General features: G+C 39.5%; 3 protein-coding genes and 1 long non-coding RNA gene across 5 annotated transcripts in view; 2 read left to right on the top strand and 2 right to left on the bottom strand.

Annotated features, from left to right (window-relative positions):
- LOC145419402 (uncharacterized) lies at positions 1–2,180 on the top strand. The gene is made up of 2 exons (XM_080287445.1): positions 1–424; positions 1,381–2,180. Exons 1-2 carry the CDS (start codon positions 1–3, stop codon positions 1,533–1,535), a joined length of 579 nt encoding a protein of 192 aa, XP_080143571.1. The 3' UTR covers positions 1,536–2,180.
- On the bottom strand, positions 1,615–7,738 carry seta (SET nuclear proto-oncogene a). Its single transcript, XM_026186173.2, has 8 exons — positions 5,978–7,738; positions 4,823–4,880; positions 3,974–4,116; positions 3,737–3,840; positions 3,498–3,611; positions 2,851–3,021; positions 2,603–2,734; positions 1,615–2,506 (listed from the first exon to the last, which is right to left on the bottom strand). The coding sequence occupies exons 1-8, from the start codon at positions 6,048–6,050 to the stop codon at positions 2,483–2,485; spliced, it is 819 nt and encodes a 272-aa protein (XP_026041958.1). The 5' UTR covers positions 6,051–7,738; the 3' UTR covers positions 1,615–2,482.
- The window catches only part of LOC113032969 (serine/threonine-protein kinase N2-like), a 21,217-nt gene continuing 4,535 nt past the window's right edge, over positions 7,738–24,419 (top strand). The window contains exons 1-10 of one of the 2 annotated variants that reach the window (XM_026186168.2): positions 7,738–9,373; positions 9,637–9,808; positions 12,535–12,686; positions 13,215–13,413; positions 15,427–15,549; positions 16,913–17,019; positions 21,803–21,946; positions 23,511–23,586; positions 23,677–23,869; positions 24,091–24,226. In XM_026186168.2, coding sequence (XP_026041953.1) covers positions 9,643–9,808; positions 12,535–12,686; positions 13,215–13,413; positions 15,427–15,549; positions 16,913–17,019; positions 21,803–21,946; positions 23,511–23,586; positions 23,677–23,869; positions 24,091–24,226 — 1,296 coding nt within the window. In that variant the 5' untranslated portion in view covers positions 7,738–9,373; positions 9,637–9,642. Of the gene's footprint in view, positions 9,374–9,558; positions 9,809–12,534; positions 12,687–13,214; positions 13,414–15,426; positions 15,550–16,912; positions 17,020–21,802; positions 21,947–23,510; positions 23,587–23,676; positions 23,870–24,090; positions 24,227–24,419 lie in introns of those variants that run through there. The other variant, XM_080287443.1, reaches the window with a different exon arrangement.
- LOC145419403 (uncharacterized) lies at positions 13,842–18,338 on the bottom strand. Its single transcript, XR_013900780.1, has 4 exons — positions 17,990–18,338; positions 17,342–17,386; positions 16,908–17,027; positions 13,842–15,129 (listed from the first exon to the last, which is right to left on the bottom strand). It is a non-coding gene; the product is annotated as an uncharacterized LOC145419403 (long non-coding RNA).

Below are 24,419 nucleotides of genomic sequence, written 5' to 3' on the forward strand. Positions count from 1 at the left end.
ATGTGCGCGTGGCTGCTAACAAACATGCTGGGGCAGTACGTTTTCTTTATGCTCCTGTTTTACCCCAGTGCCCACAAGCTCGGTGAAGCGTGTGTTGCGGCTGCTGCAGCGGAGGCACAGGACCGAGGAGCTAGCAGCACGGACACCCTGATCCTGTGCAGGGCTTGCGGACACGAGTTAGCACTCGGGACGGACATCCGCTCCGTGCCTAGCCGGCTGGCGCTCTCCAGCCGCAACGACACGCTGCTCGGGGGTCGAAGGGTTAACGTTCAGCTGTTTGAAAATCCCCACGGACACCGGTTTGAGGTGATCACGTTCAGAAAAGCCGACGTTACTCAGCACTGGCCGTCAGACAAGCGCTTCTCCTGGTTCCCGGGGTTCTCCTGGACCGTGGCCACCTGTCCCAGGTGTAACACTCACCTAGGTGGGTAAACCTACACATCAGGGTTATTACAGTTAACTAAACTCATGTGTGAGAAAGCTAAATCGAAACGTCGATCTACTGATCGAGGAAATAAAAACTTAAAATAAATTAGAAATAAACAACTATAATAACTCTGTTTTACGTCTTTATATGTTAGTTGTATATTTTTGTGCTTTACAGTCATATAAACAAGTTAATCCAATATATTTTAACTGTATATTAGTAGTAAAACCTTATCTAAACAGATGAAAAATTATTGTTTGCAATCTGCCAAACTATTTCCTATCTGCGTATCCTGGATAATCTTGACATTTTGAATGACCCGTTTATGAAATGTTTTATTATGCCCCAAAATGAGCGACTGAGCCATTAGCGCACCACAAAAAAAAGTTTTCCAGGGGCAGAGCAGAGGGTAGTTTTCCCATAGACTTGTAAAGGACCAGAAGTCCCGTTGAGGCCACAAGATTTACCCCCTGGTGGCCTTTGAAAAGAATGCAGGTTTAAGGCCTTGTGTTATACCATCTGTGCCACAATCTGAAACATGAATTTGATCCCTTAGATGACTGCAACTCAGTCACATATAGAGCCCTACCTGGCCACAACTTTAGAGATATGACTAGGCCTTCTTTTAAGATGCTTGTTTTGAACAAATTTATATAGGTTAGATGTTTCCTTAGATACTCACCCCTTACTTTTTAAAGGTACGGCTGACTGCATTTGTATGTAATGAACGTTGAGACATGCACATTTCTTTCAAGTGTGTTTTTTATCCAAGCTAAAGCACTTGAAGTTATTAAATACAGATCTGGAAAATAGTTCATTTTTAAGTCAGGATTTAGTACATCTGAATTCAGGCTTTTATGGTTAACCTGCACTGACATGTATCCCACTTCTCTGAAACACCTGAACAAGTTACATCTTGCTTTCAGGTAACTGATTTTGTCACTTTTCTCTAGGTTGGGCCTTCCAGCCAAGTGACTGGCCTGACAGGATAACAAAAAGCAAATTCAAGGAATCGGAGCACACCTTCTTGGCTTTAATCACCCATCGCCTACTAACAGAGGACTTTGCTTCCAGCCTGCTTATGACTCCAAAATCCTTCTCCAGCTGACAGACTTTACAAGTAGTTAACCCTGGTGCCTTTGCCACTACCTGAATTATATTTTCTTAAATTTGAATGCACCCACACATTTATACACAGTAAGTTTTATTATCGTAACAAAGCAAGTTGTACACCTCAAATTTAAAACAATTTCTTCCCCCCCACCCCAAGCGAAAAAGGAAAAGGGGTGATTAAATGTAAATTCTGAGATAACAGGTCCATTTTTTAAACCCATGAAGCAGTGGGGGGCAAAATTTACAAGCTTGTTTTTTTTTCCATTTTGTTCTTTATTAAAAATGTCATTTCAAATCTCATGGATATCTGTAAAACAATACAATGAAAAAAAAAAGTCCCATAGAAATGGTGTCAAAATAACCACTCTCCCCAATATCCAACATACTCCTGCCCCACCCTGCCCTCCCTCTAAACATTACAAGTCAAAGGAATGAGCTGGTACTCATTAAGCACGTAGGGGAAAATAAGTTTTAAGGATTCAACATCCCAAATGAAAAAAAATAAAATAAAATTAAAAAAAATGAAAGAAAAAAAATATTTAGAGGTCTGCTAGCGCTAGGTCACTACACCATGGCTTTAATCAATTTACCACACAACCTTGAACAGAAGAACTTCTGTGTGAATAGTCTTCAAATCTACTTAGGATGCCGTGCTGATTCTATTTTTTAGACTTTTTTTATTATCATTTTTAGATGACTTGAGGGGGATGGTACTCAAAATTCAGGGCAAAGTGCCATTTGCCTTAGATGAGTCGAGGGATAACAAAAAATGGCACCAACAAGTGAAAGAGGCTTCAGAATGGAAAATGAAGCACACACGGATTAAAAAAAGAAAAGAAAAAAAAAGTAACAAAAAATAAAATAAAACCTTTGCTCCCGAACATGAGTGGAAAAACTGAACAGGGAATAGAAGGTTGAGGGTCTTGGTAAATGGTGGTTTTCTTAGTCATCTTCTCCCTCGTCGTCCTGAAAGAGCGAGACATCACGCAGTTAGCAAGTGAAGAGGGAGGGGAGGTGACCCCGCACCACTCACATCAATTTTCTCAGCTTTTAGTAGATTACCTCTCCATCTTCTCCATCATCCTCTTCATCTTCCTCGCCATCTTCATCTCCTTCCTCATCAATGTCCTCCAGACCCTCCTCATCCTCTTCATCTTCCTCACCTTCACCCTCTTCATCCTCCATATCAGGAACCTAGAGATGAGGAAATCTTAAGCATTTTCTTGCTCTGGTACTTACATTGTTATCATTTCATGGATTGATGAAAGATGTGAGAACATTGTAATACAGACTAAACATCATAAACATACCAGGTAGTACTGCAGAGGGTTTGGCCAGATGTCATCCTTGATGACCTCCCCGAGCTCATCAGCGCCCGCGTCGGCATGATCAGTGAACCAAGTGAAGAAGCTCTCTGGTTCTTCGTGTTGCCTCTTCCTTCCTGCTTTGTTCTGTGTCTGGCTGGAGCGCTTGGTCAGGTCCTAAAAACATCAGGAGTTACCAAACAGTTTGTGACTGGTACAGGAAAAAAAATTCTCAGCACTACCCATTATCAGCACATTACATTTAAAACTAACAATGTGAGATATATAAAAGTCACAAACTCACTACAATTCTGAATAAAATCTATAAACTGTAGATTTAATAGCTCTGGGTTATGAAAATAGAGTAGTCTTTAACCTGCATTACTACTTCTTTGCCAGCAGAGGGCAACTCCTTATGATCACATTTCTGACTTATCTCTGGTCTCTGTAAACACCTCACTGATGAGTCTATGGTCCCAGTTGTAGGTTTAAAGTCTTATCCAAAACAAAAAATTAACTTCATTATGTCAAACAGGAGTACTGTCAATCGTGAGTGTTTAGTCAATGAGCTTGCTCTGGCACTGATAAACATGATAGGTCAAAGTGGTGATCCACTCATTTACTTTGGTTGACAAACTGAAAGCTGTGCATACCTTTCCTGATTTCCATTTGATTTCTGTTGACTTTGAAGATGGGTCTCCGCTCTCATTCAGATGGAACTCTTTGGAAAGAACTTTGTTTTCGAAGTACGGATTTTCATCAAAATACTAAAAAAAGGAAAAAGAAAAATTAAAAATGCACCCAGGTAAGAAAACTTGCAAATAAAGGAAAAAATAATTAAAAAAAATAAAAATAGTCACTAAAGTGTTACGTGAAACCATTAAACACTTACAAAATCTATTCTGTAGCCTGACTTGATGTCTTCAAACTCCGTCACCTCCACTCGGCTCAGGTAATGAAGCGCTTCCTCATCTTCCTCCCCCAGTAGGGCTGATACTGTAGGAAGAACATATGGTTATACAGATTTAAAACTTGATTCACTGTCCACATCACTCACACTTGGCACTGTGATGCCATTTTTAAATATAGACAAATTAGAGTAATAAAATTTCTTAGATTATCTGCTTACCCTGTGGATGGTTGACAAATGTGGTGACCCAGAAGTTGGGGATTTTGGCGATCAGTTCTGACCTCTTTTGAAAGAATGGCTGACGGAGTTTGTTGTATTTCTGTTCTACTTTGAGGATCTCCTCACTTGCTTGCTCATTCAACCTGAACAAGAAAAAGAGAAGTTTAAAATTTGCACAATCCAGGTAACCAAGTGTAATGTCAACATATAGATAAATGCTATATTTATTTACATATGCGTGTCCAACAGTGGACAGTGTTGTGCCCAAACTTTATTTGCATTTTGGATTTATTGATTATTTAAAAAGGGTTTATTGTCTCATATGCTTTCAGTTTACCTTTTGGAACATCATCCAATTTAGCTCAATTCACATTCATTTGAGTTGTACTTAAAATTGAAGGAAAACCATTCAATTTAAAAGAAAAGTTTCATTTTTCTTCAATAGAAGAAAAGCCCAAACTCTGCCTTACACCAAAACAACCCAATTTACATTTCGACATATGCCTATTAAATCCCTCACTAAATTATATTTAGATGTTTAATTATATTTAATTGATATTTTACTTTATGCTCTAGTGTCATTTTCACCACAATGAACAATGCTGCCTTGCATTTCAATTTATTCAACCCTTCCACTTTAAGCTATGTCATATTTAATATTCTGGCTGTTCACTATAATAACTGCATCTTAATGCAGTTCAGTGATTATGCAGGTTTCCAGATTGTAGCATGTTAATTTAGCGACATAGTTCCCCTTTTCATCAAAACATGTAGCAAACATCACCGAGATTTCTAAAAGGCAGAAAATCTACCCCTATAAGGACACGTTTAGCTTAAAAGGTTTATTACCTGTCAATTTCATTTTGAACTTCATCAATGTGTTCAATAGCTTCTTGCTGCTCTTTCTCTGTGGGAAACAAAAAAATTGTTAAAAGATTATTATATGCAAATTACACACAGCAACAGTCAAGTAGGACCTCGATTATCCATTTATTTATTTTTTACTTTTAGTCAGTCCTTCATACAAACTTATTTTACAGAGAAACTAAGTTTGCCATTATCTGAAAATTCTTTTTACACCAAATGTAATTTTATACCAACACCTACCGGAGCGCAAATAAAACCCAACTTAATTCTGCGTTAGTACAGTGTAAGTAAAGATATATGCCTGATTAAATCCCCCGGAGGTTAACGTAAGGTAAGCGGCCAATAGCTGCAGCTCTAGCGGCTCAGACACTCACCGTTTCCTGCCGGCTGCTACCTATAAGGCCGCGTGGTTTAAATGTGGGACATCTGAGTGCACACACACACACAGAGCCGCGATAACATGAGGGACCAAAACCGGGGACAGATGCCAGAATACCCCCCATTACTGTGAAACCGTCCCCCATACAGTAGAAAACCTGTGTGTTTTCGTCCACATAAAATAATTATCCGGTTCACCTGACTGCGTGACCAGTTGATTTAAATGCATCTTTAGCGGTAACAAAACACAGCGTCGTCTGCTAGCATTAGGTAACGTTACAACAACAACACACAGGCTGGCTAACTGCTAATTGAAACGGCCAACTTTAACCCTTTTAAAACAAAAAATAATTAGCTGCAACCCTTTATCGGATAGTGTGGAGTGATTTTACTCCCAAACACAGAAAAATATTCTTTCAAGATTACACACGGACACTCAGTTAGGAGCCTTCGACATCACTGGCCACGCTGATGATGCTAAATTAAGGAGCTAACATGGCCTCTCAGCACCGGTCTGAATTGAACAACAGAAGGCAAGAGAAGCGGCATGTTAGCTGCGGAGCTAGCCACCGTTAGCGCAGCGCGAATACACGCAGCAACCGCCGTGGCCAGCCATGAAGAAGCTCCCGTGGCGTGATGCAAAAATCAAAGCAGTGCACAAAATAATTAGCAGGAATAATGCACAAAGTGGCAATGCAAAAATATGTTAAGAGAAGAAAGTGAAAATGGCGGTGAACAGGAGGCCGCCATTCCCCTTACCGGAGGTCTCATCCGCTCCGTCATGGTTTGAGTTCAGCTCCTTTTTACTCACTTTTGCCGCCGAGGCCGACATGTTTTCGCAAGCTGGGGTAACTTACAGACGTCTGAGAAAATATCTGGTAGCTTTGAATCCGGTTTCTCCTTAAACAGGAGAACGTTTATTCGGCGTAAAGTTCAGCGTGCAGAAGCCAACAACGTGCTGCTTTCCACACAATGTAGCTGCCGATGAGCGAGGAAGTCAGAGCAAGCGCCGCTCACGCGCTCCTTTCATTACGAACACGCCTCGCCGAATGGAGAAGACCAGCTCCGCCTCTCAAAATAGGTCTTACTACTTGGCTCCAATTTGCTGATTTACCGCCGTCTCTTCTCTTAAAATAACACCAGAAATGAGCAAAACCTGCAATTATCACTTTTATTAATGTCATATTCGATTATGAAATTAACTTGTTGTAATATGTTAGATTTACTCAGGCCAGGCCGAAGCTGCCGACTCACACTTGCGCACTTAAAAAAAAAAGCTGAATGTCAGTTGGAAGAGCCTCATTCTGGTGGTCAGTGCTAATTAGCTGTTAGGAACGATTTGACTCCAGTTCAATTGTTTTATTTAGTTATGAATACAAAATATATTTTGGTTGAGGTTATGGCCAGAAGGTTGCTTAGTTCTCCACTGTGCTTGTAAACGAATGTATGATAATATATTTGTATTTGCTGGTTTAGTAAGGAAAAAGACAAGCTAGTTGAAGTGTAACTGCATAATTACATGTCTTAGGTTCCTATTTGCTCATCTACTGCCATATATATATATATATATGTGTGTGTGTGTGTAATTTCAGATGATCAAATTAACCGGTCATTTGTTGTGTGTACTTCAGCCAGTGCTAAGCTTCTAACTTAAAACTAACTGTAAGTTGGAAAAAGGAACCCCTTACTGGTGATCTGTGTTAATTAACTGTTATGAATGGTTTTGACTCTAGCGCCATTTATTTTATTTAAATTTGGATTTGAATAGAGAATATATTTTAGTTAAGGTCATGCCCGGGAGCTTGATTAGTTTCCTACTGTGTTTACAAATGAAGCTATGATAAAATTTATTTGTATTTGCAGTTTTGGCAAGGGGGAAAATAAAATACAGGTAGTGGATGTAAGTAAGTAAGGTCCCTATTTACTGATCTACTGCCATCTGTTCGCTTTGAATCCCAACCAAATAAAAGTGTAAAAAACAAAAATGAATAATAGCTTAATAATATCATATTTGATCATCAAATTAACTACAGTCATCTGTTATATTTACTCAGGCTACGGTTAAGCAAACTTAAAATAAAGCTGTAAGTTGGAAGAAGGAGCTAGTCTGTGCTAATTAGTATTAGAAAATTAGCTACATTTTTAAAATTTAAATTGGAATAAGGATGATATTTTATTAAGGCTATGTCCAGTATCTTCCTTAGTTATCCACCACATTTATAAACAAATCTATGATTAAAACTTATTTGCTTGTTTAATAAGGAAACATTAAAGCTGGTAGCGGTGTACCACACCTATTAGTGTAGTCTCTTCTTCTTCTGAGCTATTTTTTGTAAATGTTTAATTTGATAAGAATAAAGAACATACTTTAGGTAAGGTTATGTCCAGTAGCTTTCTTAGTTATTCACTTTACCTATAGACAAAGCTATTAAAAAAATAAGGTTTCCATTTGCAAGTTTAAAGAGTTGATAAACAATGTACCATGTGTAACAGCCTGATTACAACACGTGTATGGTCCCAAACTGCTCATTTATTGTCATCTCCTCTACAGATCACACCGCAAATGAACAAAAACCTCCAAAGAATTAATTGTGGTCATCAATTAGGTTTATTACATCTGAATGGAAGTGGAAAGTAGAAACTTCATTCTTGTATTCTTGTTAGTTATACCCAAAGTAATTTTGTGATTGACGTATAAAAAAATCTTACAATGTAGTGATGGTTTTGTCGAGTAACTGTTGTAGTCTTCACTGTATAAGCAGGGTTTACGACTACAAACACGTTTGGTATGCATGCCAAAAAGTGTCTGTCTGCCAGAAAGTTATTGCCAATGTTTCTGTTTGTTATTTATGCCTAATACCTTTACTGATATTGGTAAATAGACTGTAGTCGACAGGATTTATGAAAGCTTTACTTATAAAATGAAGAAATTACCTGTTTAGTAAGTATATTTAATACAGAGTTATTGTACCTTCTATTGTTCTACATTATAATTAATCCAGTCCTTTTTGGCTACTTTACTTAACTTTTTAGAACTGCTATTTTATAACTTTGTGGCGCCCTCTTGGACAGATCTCTTTTGGAAAATTGATTTTTAATGTAATTTACATTTTATATTTGGATAAATAAGGCATATGAAATAGTTACTTTGCCAAAAACCTACCTTTTGATAGGAATGTTCTTTCTGGCTCAGAATGACTCATTATAATTCATGAGACATATGTTGGACAAATTATAGGCCAACAAATCATTTACAGCACTTTAAATACTCACAATCTTTTTTAAAAAAAATAAAAAAAATACTAGAAATCACCTTTTGGCATGTACACGTTTTAATGAGACAATTTCAAGCTGGTGGATGTGTAACAGTCTAATTAGGGCAAGTGTGATGGATTGTCTGTTCAAGTGTGTTATTGTGTAGCTACGTTAATTGCTTTCAATTTGACAGGCAGTAAAGTGGGAGACCACAACCACAGAGCTGTCATGCGTGACTGTTAATCCACGCTGTCAGTAAAAAACAGCCAGACAGGCTACATCATTATATCCAGGAACTCATTTCCCACCTCCTGCTATCAGTGTAGTTATTTAAGTCTCTCATCTCATTCTTGTTAGAGGAGGTTAAACAAATCTCCTAAGCACCGCAGGCTCTTCTCTGCTTTGTCCCAAAGAGAGCACCAGCAGCTCTGCTTGCCTTTTGGTTGGTGGCAGAGCAGGAACATGTGGTCATGCAACGGCCAATGCCGAGCCCTGAGAAGGCAATCGGTGCTGTCAGAGCAGCAGCAGCAGCAGCAGCAGTGCTGGCACTGGAAAGGAACTCTGCAGAAAGAAACCCATCTAAAAGAGACAGGGGAGGGGGGGTTGGATTTGATTACAGACCGAAGGATGAGGATGCAGTGGGAATGGCATGTTGTAGAGGAAGAAAGAAGAAAACAAACAAGAGGACAGGCTGTTTGATCAAGGTCTAAAGATGTAGGAGCTGCATCCCAGGAAACAGGCAGTCAGTGTGTCTGTGAACGCACCATCACATCAGGGGACTTGTTGTGGTTCAAGGATAGTGAAGGTGGAGAGGCGCAACCTGAGAAGTCCCCTCCCGCCACTTCCACAGAGGATGACAGATTAATCCTTATTCAGCAAGGAGCGAAGAATCACCCCGAGGTGAGTGAAGTGCAAAGTCATAGTGTTTCCATCTGATCTGTGCAGGTTATTCACACTTAATCCATGTCTACTTTCGCTCTTGTTTTGGTCCAATATGTAAATGAGTTGTGTGTGTGCAACCCTCTCTCTGGTGAATTCCTCACGTTACACCACACGTTCCACTAAACTCTGTCTGTGTTCAATCAGCATGCTGCTCCAGTCCCAGCTGACCTGTCTGTGATGAAGTGAGGCTTGTTGTCTCTTGATGTGATGTTGTTATCCAGGATCAGATGTTGTCCACGGCTCAGCAGATGCTTCAGGATAGCCGCTCTAAGATTGAGCTGATCCGACTGCAGATTATAAAAGTCGCCCAGGCTGGAAGCAGCAGCAGCAGTGGTGTTGATGGTGGTGGAAACCCTAACAGCTCCACTCATGGAGGTCAGAGTGCTGGGACAAGTGAGTCCCCCTATAATACTCTGTTCTTCTACTTTATTTAAGTGTGCAAATTACCTTGAAAGAGGCGTGAAATCATCTATTATATTGCCCGTGGCCAGTCACAACAATTCTGTCAGATTTTCAAATAACTTGTCTCGTTAACCCAGAAGGAGCAACCGAGTTTCCAGTGCATGCAGATATGTGGTTTGAAAATTTAGCGCTTTAATGAAGGTTTTGCCAGAGCTTCCATTTTTTGAAAGGGGATTATCTGTTTGACTAATTTTTTCCAACAACAGATCACAATTCAAAAGCTTTTCTTGTAAGTGAAAAAGTATGCATTTTTGATCCAGAGATACTGTGACGTGAGTACTTTAACATTTCCTGCCAACAGTCTCCTGTCCCAGTTATGATGAGAGTATATTGCACTAGTGAAACTGCTCTGACAGGATTATTAGAGACAGAGTGTAAGTGTGACATTTAATTCTAAACTGGCGATACGTGCCATTTGTGAAACTCTGAAAGTAATGTTTAAAAAAAACGATTCCTGCCTGACGGAATATGAGACAAGTAACTCTATACCATGGCTCCTCAGGTCCCATTTCCTTTCTTGGACCTCTGACCTCTTTTCCTCTCATTGATTTCTTAAAATGTTATCATCTACAGCTAATAAAGGCCCTCTTTACTACAGCAGGCAGTTTCATTCACTGTATCCAAGTGTCAGCAGAATGTGTAAAAGCAAAGGCTGACTCTAGCAAATGATTTTCTCAGTCCATCCATCCATCCATCCATCCACCCATCCATGCGCCTCCTTCACCTGTTTTGATGGGAGACTGATGGATTTCCAAGCCAGTCAAGAGACATAATCAAGTCCGGTTGGATATTCCTAAAACACCTCATAGGAGACGTCCAGGAGGTATCCCTAAACATTAGCTCCTTTTGATGTGGAGGAGTAGCAGCTCTACTCTGAGACCCTACCAAACACCAGACACCCTTTGTAGAAAGCTTGTGTTCGTCATTTGAATCCGTGACCTCATTATTTTGGTCACTGCCAGCAGCTTGTGGCCATAGGTGAGGGCAGTAATATAGATCGACACCTTTGCTTTCAAATTCAGTTCCCTACAGCAGACCAGTACAGCATCTGAAATAATACAGCAGCTGCACAAATCCCCCTTTCAACCTCTATTTCCCTCCTTCCCTCAACAAGAGCCCCAAGATACTTCAACTACGCCTTCAATTAAGACAGCAACTCGTTCCCAACCCCAAGTGAGCACTCCTCACTTTTGACTGAAAACCATCACCTCAGACTCAGAGGGGCCAGAAAAAGTGTGATTCACTAAGTCACAGGCCAAACCCAGAGACCAAGACAATAATAATTCATTGACTTATGGTTGAGTTGAGACCATACATTACATTGGCATTATTGTTGCGGTAGCAACCTTTCCATTGATGTTGCTTTGGTTAAATTTATTGATACCTTTAATTCTCAAAAATATTCCTAAATATATTTCATGTTTCAGGTGACAACAACAGTCATCCGAACCAAGTTATATTGTTAAGTAGACCTCCATATGTATCCATATTAATTAAAAATACTCTTTTTTTAAAGTACTTCCTAGTCTCACTCTAGTGTATATGTCAGACATGGTGACAGCGAATGAACCAGTACAACCCCTCTGGTCATCCAGCATAAATCTACTAATAGTTAGGTACTCCTTATTCACAGTGGGTCGCCACAGCGTGCAGCTCCACTTTTTGAGTGTTGTACAGTTTATTCTATTGCACAATGATTCTCTCTGTTCAGTATTGTATTTTTTTTTTGATTGTTTACAGTTTTATTTGGTTCACTTTAATTATTTAAAATGTCTTCGATGTTTCAACCACTGTTTTAATTTGCCCATTTTTGTTACATTTTGTTATGTCTTATTATCAGTAATTAGGTCAGTCATCCGTGAAGTGTTCTGAACTGCATTTACCTCTATGCAAGGTATATAAATAAAAGAGAGAGATCTCTAGTGATCTGATGATCCCTGTCAGCAAGCATTTGGTGAGAGTGGGAAGAAAGAACTCATTTTAATAGGAAGAGAACCAGACTTGTAGGGGTGGGGGCAGGGAAACAAAAGAAAGAAGAGAGAGACAAGGACACAACACCAATTACAGGAGAGAGAAGACTCGAGTTAATGCAGTAGTGGTGTGTAAATGCATGGGCATGGTAGAATAAATGCTACCTAAGTGCATCATGGGAAGTTCTCCAACTGCCTGAGCCTATAGCAGCATAACTAATGGATGATTCAGGGTCACCGGATCCAGTTTGCAAACATCTACTTTTAGTAGCAGACTAATGAAAATTCAAAACAAAATAAAATCAATTGAATAGAACACAAGTGTAATTACTCTGCAGCTCTTGTCAGTCACTGGTTTTGATTAATTTTAAGAATTACGTTTAAACCCCCACCCCAAAAAAACAAGCAGCAAGAGAAAACAGGATTCTTTCACTTCTGGGTTTATTTAGTATGCAGTGTTCTTCTTCTTGTATCAACATAGCAACATTTGAAGGGTCTTCCCTAGCTGCGATGTTTTAATCCTTCCTTTTAGAGCTTTTCTACATTTCAAAAAAGTGTCAGCTGAATGCCAGACACATAGAAAATGTAGTGTTTTTAACTCAGTGACATTTAAGACAAAAGGGTTTACTTCTTATTTAGGAATACTGATAGCAGGTATCAAGACTCTCTCTTTCTCTTCCCTCTCAGGGATATCTCCCCTCACTGCGAGTCTCGTGGATGCTCGCTTGGTAGAGTTGCAGCACTATGTGCAGAGGGAGTCAGATGCATTGGTGCTGGCCAAAGATGTGGTGAAGGAGCTTGAAGGGATCTCATCGTTGGACCGGAAGGCCCTGGCTGAGGTAGGACTCTCAGTCACATTTATTTTAAAGTACGTCAGAGGAGAAAGGAGTTTGTTTTAAGGCATGTCTAAAAAATCTGAAGAATTTTCTAAAAAAAAAAAAAAAGAAAGAAAGAAAGAAAAAAATTGAGACTGGCTGTACTGTGCAGCTAAAACTGCTTTTTCAGATAGAGGATGAACTGAGGGGCGGCACCAAGGTCCAGTATCAGATAAAGAAAGATGATTTTGAAGTGTGATTCATGCAAGACTATTATAGTATAGGGTAAGAAAAAACATGGGGCTGGAAATGTTAAATATTAACTTTCATGTTTGCTCTGGTTTGTGTTTAGTTGTGTTCTGAGCATCACTTTCACTGATTAGCTAATATAATAAAAACACAAAATAAAGCAAAATAAATAAAAATATAAAATATAAAGTCTGAAAAATATATTTATGTTGGAAGTAAAGCAGCACAAACAATATCCAAAAATACTAAACAGCCTATATTTAAAAGGCCCAAACAACAATATAGTCTTTATCTTCTTTGCAGGCTCAGGCTCGGGTGCAGGAATCCTCCCAGAAACTGGGTCTTCTGCAGCTTTCCCTGGAGAAATGCCTGAAGGAAAAGAAACAGGAGCCTCTACAGCAGCCTGCAGGAGGGGGACCTCCTTCTACCCAAAACCCCACAACTGGGTGTCCCCTTTCCACCTCGCCATCCGTCTTCTCCATCAGACCTGCCTCCTTAACCGGTACCAGCACAAACTATGCTTTTTCTGAGCAGTACCTACATTTAAAAGTGTACTTTTAGAGACAGCTCTGTTTGCAAATTAATTTACTAGATCATACCTCAGATATAGGTATAGTCATGGGTCAAATGTTTCAATAATTTGACCCCAAAAATCTGTAAGAATATACATAACACAGTTTTTAGTGAAGGTTGCACAGTGCATTAAGTATGAATTAGCCTGTCAGCATTATCTAAAGCTAAAATGGACAGTGCATGAGAGGGGGGAAGGAGAGTGTGTCGGCAGGGTGGAGTGAGTGAAGACGTGTGTCAGGTGGGTTTGTGGCAGGATAGAAGCGAGCGTGAGAGGGAAGGTTTATAAGATGGTAGTGAGACCTGCTCTGATGTATGGTTTAGAGATGGTGGCACTGAGAAAAAGACACAAAGCAGAGCTGGAGGTGGCAGAGGTGAAGATATCGAGGTTTTTTATTGGGAATGACCAGGATAGACCGGATTAGAAATAATGACATCAGAGAGACTGCTGAGGATGAGCGGTTTGGAGACAAAGTTAGAGGCGGGACTGAGAGGATAAACTGGAGGATAAACTGGGCAATGGATGTTGAATGTGGAGCTTCCAGGCACCTGATGTAATAAAGGATGACATGTAGAGGTTTGACAGAGGGGATGCCAGCGAGAGGCTGAGATGTAGACAGATGATCTAAATTGCGACCCCTAAAAGGAGCAGCTGAAAGGAGGAGGAGCCTGTCATTATTAATGATGGTTTAAATACCTGAAATTGAAATCTCTCTCCATGACTACTTTAAGATTGACTATCATACACGTCACATCACCAGCAGCCTAAACCATCAATACAATTCTTGTTTATGTCAGATTCTGATCCCACCATCTACTCATACAGCAGACCAGGAAACGTTGCTCCAATCTGGTCATTCTGCTCTTATCGAATTTATCATAATCAGGTTGTTTTTAATCTTTATTATAGTCTGTTGGCCATGGTTCACTACTAAACATAATGTGGTGATCAGAAGTGGAAAATTACAATAAAAGAATGTTAAAAACAAAATGCGTGCATAAATGAACCCACTCAGTCATTTGGAGATTATGAGACAGACCTGATTTTCACGTTTTAAGGGATTATTCAGCTTCTCGTTTTATTTTCTTTAGCTCCATAATAACCTCCTGCTCCTGGAAGAAACTAACAAACAAGCTTACAGAGGAAAGTGAATTTCATGAAGGAACGGCTCTCTTTAAACACAAATCATTCACTTATTACAGAATCATATGTTTAATTATAGACACATTTTATGTGTTAGTACATTCAGAAGACCGGAAGATAACTGGATTTAACTAATTGCAAGTCTACTAATTAAACACTATTTTTAAGTAGTTATTCCCAGGAACCTTTAAAAATCAAACACCTACATCTCAAAGAAAGCTTTGTTTTTTTCCTCTCTAACACACAGCTCTTTCTAGCGGCACCATTCCTGCCCAGTGTTGGAACATGGCTAACCATACGCTGACCTCTGGCAGTGGATAATCAGACATGTAATCTGCTGGTTTTGGACAGTTCACTTGTAAGCCCATCTCTCCCTGCTGGAGACTAAAAAGGCAAAAAAAAGCCTCATGATGATGATGTAACGAGGAGACAAATCCTGGAGTTGCTCTGTATGCGGCGAGCATTCAGATCGGGTCTCACTCGGGGTGATTTTGTGCTTCACAGCTGTTAGCAGTACGGAGAAAGGGAGAAAATGAGGATGTGAATGCTCAGCGAGCAGCTCCAGACAGCGCTGATTAGAAGCATGAGAGATTTATTCATGCAGAAAAAGAAAAGGTTTTATTTTAAAAGGCTCCATTCATTTTGGTCTTAAATGCAATTCATTACTAAGGACTTGGGAAGGGGAGGCATTGTTACATAATGTAGTGATTAAGTATTTTGTGAGAATATAATCGTTTAGTGATCATTTCAGGATGTTTTTAGAATCTTAAAGTTTGTTTTGTTTTTTAAAAATGTCTTTAGGCAAACTTGAAGTCCGGCTTCTTGGATGTGAGGATTTACTGAAACCTCTGGGAGATTCAGAGCAAGAAGACCATCCAAACCCTGCAGAGACACCAGCTGCTCACAAACCAGACGGACCTCCAGGTAAGCAGACATTTTGCATTTTTAAAATGTTTCCTTGGACACGAGTGATTTCATCTTAGTTGGAACAAGGAAATAATTAAATTGACGTTTTTATGTTCATTTATAGTGCCACATTTTTGCTTTTGCACTCTACTAGGATAGCTTTGCATCATTAACAATTCAAAATAATTTTTATTTAACTTACACTGAGCCTTTGTGCAGCACTTCAGGTCATCTTCTGACTCAAACAAGCTCAAACAACATCCTAACTTCTCCAACAAGCCAACTTTCTTCTGATTGGCTGTCTCTTGCAAGCAGAAGGTTTGACAATCTGGTCACTTTTACAGTGTTTTCTAAATGGATTCAGTAAATGCAAACACTTTAGAGCATACTCTGCACAATAAAAGAAAGATTATTAAACAGCTTTATTAATTCCAGCTCACGTGAGATTACATTTAGCTGCATGAATAGTGTGACTCCCGGTCTCTGTTTTAAAAAGACATTTACATCAGTATGAGAGTGCCACAGTGTCACAGCCGAACACTGAAATCTGGTGCCGTGCTCAATGGGTTAACCTACTTTTTTGTGAAGTATGGAGTGCTTTTAAAGGTAATCTATTACAATAAGTGAGCTTATTACTTTAAATTATATCATATCCTCTGTCAAGGATGTTGAAAGGTCCTTTGTTAAATGCCCTGACATTTAGTTGTTATTTTCCTAAAATAGAAGATAAATAAACCAGCATGATTTCATAAGCTTGATCTTTTGGAAGGCGAACCGTCTGGCTCCAGTCAGATTCACATGATACTCTCAGAAAAGTACTTTTGTACCATTAAGAGTACGGTGGATAATTACTGGGAGGTACCCTCTAAGGTAGTGCTGCTGGACCATTGACAGGTGTTTCTTATTCATTAAGGTACAAAGCACCTTTATGCGTTGCAGCTGCTCAAAACCAGCCTTGAACCTTCAATGTAAAGGTACAAAAAATAATATCTAGAAAAAGTTGCGTGCAGGGGTACACATTAATTTATTGTTTATTACTCATTCATCCATATTCTACTGCTTTGGTGGGTCCAGCAGACTAACCCCAGTTTCTGAAAATAAAAACCTTTTATAGAAAGCTCTCAGGTTGAATGTTGGATTTTCAAAATTTAAGACTTCAGTTAGTAATACAAAATTTATCAGGATGATTTAGTGTCATATTTTCAGTATAAAAGCCCCTGATTAGTTAGACAAAGTTGTCAGAATTATTAGAATTATGTTGGATTTACAAATTAAAAGCACCTAGTAAATAAAATGAACATTCATGTAAATCTTCACTGCTGTAAAAATCAAGCCTGTTCAGGACACAGCCAGTAAAACGTAAATGTTTGTCTCACCGCAGAGATCAGTGGTGTGCTCAGGCTGGACGGCAGAGTGGTCGGCCGGACGCGCTGGGCATCCGTCAGCAGGCTGAGCTGGGACCAGACGTTCTACATCCAGCTAGAGCGGGTGAGTCCCTACACACCATCAGATACTTAGTTAACCACGTTAACTGAGGAGTGGGAAAACAACAAAGTAATAGTCCATTTTTATTTCCTAGCATAAATTATGTCAATTTATCAGACTGTTGCTCATCTCTTTTGTCATAATGGGTCTCATTCAGTGAAATGTTAATACACTAAACACAAAGTGCACATTCAAAATTACCATCAGATTCATGAAACATGTTCACTAGTCATTTTTGTTCTGACCACAGAGCTCATGTTAGTGAATCAGAATCATGTTTCTCACCATCTGCAGTCTGCCACGTCACACAATCAAACATATTTACCTCAAGCTGTGGAGACGAAAGCAGTGAGGATGGTTTAAAAGAAGCCTGCACCAGTAAAACAAAAAAATTCAATCAGAATCAGATTTTGAACCAAGGAAACTGAAACAACAGGTTGGCATGAATTAAAGCAACTGGAGTTTAAGCACCAGGGGACTGTCAGAAACCTGGGCTTTGTTCCAGAAGCAGGTTTAGTGAAAAGAGTTTATTAATCCTGAGATCAGGGAAACTCTAGGTTTTCTGTTCCAGAAAGAGAATTAACGTAAACTCTGACTCAGTTACCATGTAATCTGTGTGATCTACACGTCTTTACTGTCAGGCTACAGCTGAATAATTTGATTTACAAATGAAATGTAAAATCTGCTCAAATTCCAGTGGTATATATTAAGAAGTGAATTCTGTAAAAACAGGCTTTCTTTGTGTTAGCTGGCTCGACAAAACGAAAAACCCCAGTTGAACATGGGTTATGAACGGTCTGTGTCAAACCAGGATTCTGCTTCAGGCTAAAAGGGGGCATTTCATGTTTCACATGACTTGTCTTCTGCAAAAAGGGATCGCTCTTAGATCAATCATCGCTCAAACATGCTGTAAATACAAGAATGAGTTAAGAGGAGACGCTTCCAATTTTAAACTGAAAGAAGCATAACTTACCGCGGCCACCCTTGTAAAACTGACTTTAAACTCATCGTTGCTCCCTAACCCACCAGTCTCACTCCGTAGTACACCCCTCGGCTTCATCTGTTAATGAAAATTTGGGTAAATAATGACTGGACGACGCAGAAAAAATAAAAGGCCCTACCCTTTAAATACTTGCTGCCGTGGTGAATTAAGTTACCCGAGCTCCACTAATGAGGGCTTTCTTTCATTACTCATGGCCTTAACTCAGGGTGACGATACTCAGAGTTGATTGAACTAACTCTGATCAGCATTTCTGCAATCAAAAATCTCAGGGCTACCAGTCGCAGCATTAATTAGCTCCGAGTTTCTGGAACATCATGTCAGGGCACGCTCATGTTTGGCAGCTTTTACTAAACTTTTTGATCATATCAGTTATAGTGGGAAGTTAAACTGCAGAAAAACAGAGTAGCACATATTTTCCTCTCGTTTTCCCCATGATTTAAACCGCTGCGACGGCGAGCCAGCTTTCAGCATTTGTGAGTCATTTTTCATGTTCGCTCTAATCCACACCGCCCACGTTCAAACTGGCCTTCCTGCCCATTTACTTCCCTCCCAATCATCCTGTTTCTAATTACAGAAATGAGGCGCTGTTTGAATACTGTTCAGTTGCTGTGCAGCACACTTCAAGGAAACAAGATCCATTACAATCTGTTCTTCTTGTTATGACCTTTGTCTGTGTGACATTGATGCAGATAAAAACAGCATCAGCAGCTTAGTACATGCTGTAGTAACACTTCATGTGCTGACAAGAACAATATAGCAAGCACCCAACCATATAGACTGTACAAGGGCGCTGTGCAGGTCAGAGAGTAATCAGACTACACACATGTATCGCAATGAGCAGGAATAAGAACCCACATGTAGGAGGCAGAAGTCAGAAAGCCCCAACAAATAGCATGCTTTGATGGCCAATGAAATGAAGTCCAAATGAGAACAAAATCCACAAAAGCAAAGAGGTCAGCAAAGGGCAGGCACATCAAAAGAGGGAAGATACACAGATACACAGAGTGCTGATTAGGATCAGACACAGGTGAGGACAATGAGACAGACAGACATCTATCAAAATAAAACAGGAAAGGAACAACCAACCATTTCTGAAACAAACAAAGACTAAACATGAATGGACTAATTCGGGGGGAACAGATGGACAATGATAAAGAAAGCTGGACTAAAGAGAAGAGGGTGGAAACAAGAAGACTAAGAAGAAACGAATAACAATAAAAGAAACCAGAAACACCCAAAGTCACTGTAAGAACATGAAAGTTAAAGAGGAGCCAAAACACACAAAACAGAAAGCTATTACCATGAAAACCTTAAAGTATAAAACTGGAACCAAAGACTGAATAAAGATAATAAACAACAAACACAGAAATCTAAAGTCCAGTCTATAAACCCCAAAACAGAAACCCAAATATGTTAATTAAGAATTCAAAACCCCAAAACAACACAAAGCCAAAGACCATGACAGTATGAAGAGGCTCCTCTCAGGGACATATGAACTGGGAGAAACAACATAAAACCAAAACACAGCCCCAAGGTCTTAACGAGTTCCTTTGGAAAGAACACAATTAATTGAAGCACACTTCTTGACTATTTTGAGTTTAGTTCAGAAGAACTGGGACAAAATAGACAAAGTCAGGAGTAGAAGGATCTCGTCAGATTCACCTTACACTGTGTGCCCTCGCCCAGCCCAGCCCTCTCTGTTTTTCACCCGGCACGGCTGCAGTAGGTAAGTGCTTCTCTGCACAGCACATTAGGCGACTTCCAGCGTAATGGATGGTCAAATGAAAAGTGGAGATGAGAGAGGGGGAATAAAAAAATAGATGCAGCTAAATGGTGAAAATACATCTCAGAGAGCAGGTCAGTCAAAAAGTCCAGTTAAAACAAATAGATTAAGCTTTTATGCATTGTTGTAGTTTAAATTCGGTGAGTGTGAATGAAGTCTTACAATACTTTGGCTGGATGCTTTACTATAAACATAACCATCTGAATGCTTATAAGACGTCGGCTGATGGTTTTGCATGTCAGTGTGGGACTGATGTGTTCCTGGTGAGCTTTTGATTGGCACTTTCAGCCTTAGCACACATTGACAACTCAGTCAGTGCGATCTTTTCTGCAGTTATGGATAGAGATGCTCTGCACATCCTCTTATTTTGAGTGCAATTCTTTTGCCATGAGGAAGAAAGAGAAAATCTGATGTGGTTGCAACCTTAAATAACGCAGAGCCAGTGATGGAGTCGAGTTACCGTATTGAATTATTGTTTCACTCCACCCTTGGATGCTTCTTTACACTTCTGTGCTGCTCTGAGATTTTACTCTCAGCGAGCGCCTCATTTTGCCTCAACCATATAAGCCACGAATCCCAGCTTAAGAGATTAAAATATCACCAAATAACCATGAAGAACGAGAACAAAGGGGTCTGAAAATAATTAATAAAATTCCAAAAACCATCACAAGTCCAGCACCATGAAAATTATATCTAATATAATAGTTATTCAATAAATGCTTAACAATTACAGTTAAAATCTACAATCTACACATGTATAGATATGACCTTTAAAATAAAGTAGCTGATTGCCTGATGAAGGTCTTGTATTAAAATCTTGTAGATGAATACAGTTTTGTGGGCAGTGAGTAAAGCGACCCTGACGTATCTGCAGCCATAATAAGAGCTGCTTGTAGCTTCTTAAATATGCAGGAAAGGTGCTTCAGTGCTTCATTTATTATAGCAGAGGATACACTGAGCCATCATTAATGTGTTTTCCATTTCACATGATAATCTGAACCTACAACTGCAGGTAATAACCACAGATAAATTCTGAACATTACTTTGCTGTGACAACATTTTTAATGTATAAAAATCATGATATAAATAAAGATTAAGAGCTATAATTGCAGTCTTTAGGGTTATAATGGAGTTTTTCCACTTTTTTCACTCATCTTTTCACTCTATAAGCTATTTCATTCTTTCTTTCTTTTTTTTATTACAGCCTTTGTTATGTTCCTTCATGTCTTTCCTTGTTTTTGCCACTTTTTCCATGAAGTTAAAGTGACTAGTAAAATGAGTTTTTTCCTCATCTGCTGAGCCCTACTCCATGTTTCACTGGCAGGAAGCCATTAAATTCTAGTGTATCGTGGGTGCTGTTGTGCATCATGATGAACCGAACCCTCCTACCCATTACTCCAGCAGTGAACATTCTTGCGCCATAGACTAAATTGTTGTTGCAGTTCAGTCTGAGAGCAGCAGGGGTCGCCCTCTACCTGCAGGTATTAGTTCATCACAGCCTGAGCTAAAGACATGCTTAGTACTGTAGATGCTTGTTTGTTTCAAGAACTTGGTTTCCAATTTGCAGTACAGTAAGAAAAAGAAGAACATCCTGAAATTAGCAAAGAACAATTAACTTTGCTGAAGATATTGTTTGACATTTTGATTTTTAAAAACATCAACGATTTATTCACTAACAGCTGCAAACAACCTTTGGCTCTATTAATTAGAAACACTCAGTTAAACTGAAATATAATAAGTAACTTTACTCCTCTCACCAATCCACAGTGAAACTTTAAAGACTCCAGCAAATACTCACAGGCTTCCTTTAATCTGATAAAAACAGCCTCACAACAATGAGTCAGTGATCACAAACATGATTGAACCTCTTCTAAAGATTCTCAATTGCAACAGAAATGAATCACAACATGTTGCTACTACCATTTCAGTCATGGTGGTGCTCACTTCCCGCTCAAACCTTCAGTCTGTGTTTTCTCTGCTGGTCCTCGCTCTGCTGGCAGTCCCGGGAGCTGGAGGTCGGTGTCTTCTGGCGGGACCAGAGGGCGATGTGTGCAGTCAAGTTCCTGCGACTGGAGGAGATGATGGAAAACCCAATCATCAACCAGGGGATAACTTTAGAGCCACAGGGCCTCCTCTACACTAAGGTACATACAACCACCTGCCTTGTGTACGGTGCAGTGGCAAAGAACAACAAAACATAGATGCACACATACAGCATAAAGAGAGCAATCGGCTTAATCATATTATACTAGATATACACCAGAAAAAGTTGTAGTAAATGCCGACATTAAGCCTGATAAGTCATCCACTAAAGTTAGCCTCAGCATCAAACCAAGTTCCTACAGGTCACATCCAGAAAGGCAGGAGATTTTAAGATTTTAAACTAAACACTAAACCTGACAGGAAGTCAATGCAAAAAGACTGGAGGCGATTAACAGATGAAAAAACAGTGGATTACAATAATCCAAGTGAGAGGAGATGAAGGCATGAACAAGCATCTCCAAATCACTTTTTCAGACTAAAGTTTAACAAGATTTACTAACTGGAAAAAACAAGAGTGGGTCAGAGACTTTTTGTGAGCATCAAACATCAAGGACTGATCAAAAATGATCCCACGGTTCCACATGTTAGAGTTTACTGTGAATGACAGGGACCCCACTAGCTGCTTGAGCACTGATGTTCTCAGGAGCAATTATTTGTCACCTAGCCTTGCACCCTGATTGCATTAAGACAGTCGATTGAGCTGGATATCCAGTTCGTGAGGTTTCAAAGAGAAGTACAGTCGAATGATCTTGGCATAAAAATGATAAGAAACTATTTCAAAACTGCTGATAATATGACCTAATGAGGATATACAGTGAATATAAAAGAGAACTTAACCAAGAAAACTGAATGATAAAGAAGCAAAATCAGACCAAAACTCACCCACCGAACCCAAAAATCAGTAAACCAGTGAGGTAAACCAAAATCACTGCCATGCTGTTTGACCTGTGGATCAAAAGCTGATGATCAGCGGTTTCAAAGGCTGATGAAAGCAAAGACTTGGAACAGTCATTCTTATCTGCAGCCATCAAAAGGTCATTGGAGACTTTAATGAGAGCTCTTTAGTGGAGTGTAACTCTCTGAAACCAGACTGAAAGAATACTGTGCATCTCCAAACCTTTTCTCTTGTTCTGGAAGGGTTATAAAAGGAGGTTTTTAGATGTGGTGGCAAGTGGTAAGTGGCAAACTTAATCTGCTCAGTCTTTTGTTAGTCATCCAGCCCTGAGAGGAGGGAAAATCAGATGCAAACGTGCTTTAAAAGTGTTCAATGAGCTGTTTAAAGTCAATATTATTTCATTTTAACATTCTCACATTAATCCAACACACTTCAGAGTCCCATAAAGAGCTGCATGTTGACAGATTTCAGTGTGGTTGTAGGAAATCTAATATGCTCCACATTATGTTCTGATTCAACAAAGTAGAGTCTTATCGAGGAACAGAAATCTAACATTGGGTGAGCTTTGGCACCACACTCACAGCTTTGAGCCTTTCACTGTGACACTTTGCCTTTTTTCTGTCTCAAATTAATCCACACATTAATCAGATAGTGCCAACTATCACAGCCAATAAGGTGCAATATTAGCCATGCTTCTTCATCCCAGTTGAATAGAAATGCAGTTAATTTCTCAAAAGTTAAAAGAAATCTGTTTGATTTGTATTTTACAGCTTCGATTTATTGACACTGTGCTCGAACGGCAGCCAAAGCTGAGACGTCAGCGGTGCATCTTCACTAAAGAGAGAGGTACAAACACAAAAGCCCCCAAACAGATTTATTCAGACTGAATTTGTGTTTCTGCAGTGAAATGATGATTTGATTTGTTTTCTTTGTCAGGGAAGAACTTTCTCAGAGCAGCCCAGATGAACATGAACTTTGCCACTTGGGGTCATCTGATGATGAGCATCCTCCCTCGCTACAGCTCCTTCACCACATTCAGCTCATCTTTCTCTGCGACCCCTGACCTGGTGGCCAACAATGCCCCCCATGCAACTGAAAAGGAGCCTCAAACTACCACTTCACTGCCAAGGTATGAACTAATCATAAGTTCATCTCACATTGTGATAGATAGTTCTTATTGTGTATTTTAGCTTGATTTTTTTTATTTTTATGTATATAGTACTGTGAGGAGATAAAACTTTTCCAATGATAATGTCAGTAGTTTGCCTCCAGGTCCTGGCCTCTCTTAGTATTTTTTGACTGTCTACTATCTCACTACATTTTTCAACACTTGTCTCTGTGGGGCTGCAGCGAAGCTCCAGTAATCAGACTGAGCATCACTGAGGATCAGCCCTCTCCCAACATCCTCGACCAGGAAGAAAACACAGCTGGCATCATCAGTGCAGTGCACCGAACATCATCTGTGCCCACACTGCAAGAAAAACTGGTAAGTCATTAGCAATAGTTGACATGCCAGTGCATTCAGAGTTTACACATTTATATATGTAGCGAGAGACAAATTAGCTTTAGAAGAGTGAAACCGTATCCAGTAACAGATTATAAGCACTAAGAGTAAGGATCTAAAGCCACACTGGCAGCTTTGTGATGTGATAACGGCCAAAAACATAAATTTTTCTGCT

This window comes from Astatotilapia calliptera, chromosome 12 (assembly GCF_964374335.1).
Source record: "Astatotilapia calliptera chromosome 12, fAstCal68.1, whole genome shotgun sequence".
Classification (NCBI taxonomy): domain Eukaryota; kingdom Metazoa; phylum Chordata; class Actinopteri; order Cichliformes; family Cichlidae; genus Astatotilapia; species Astatotilapia calliptera.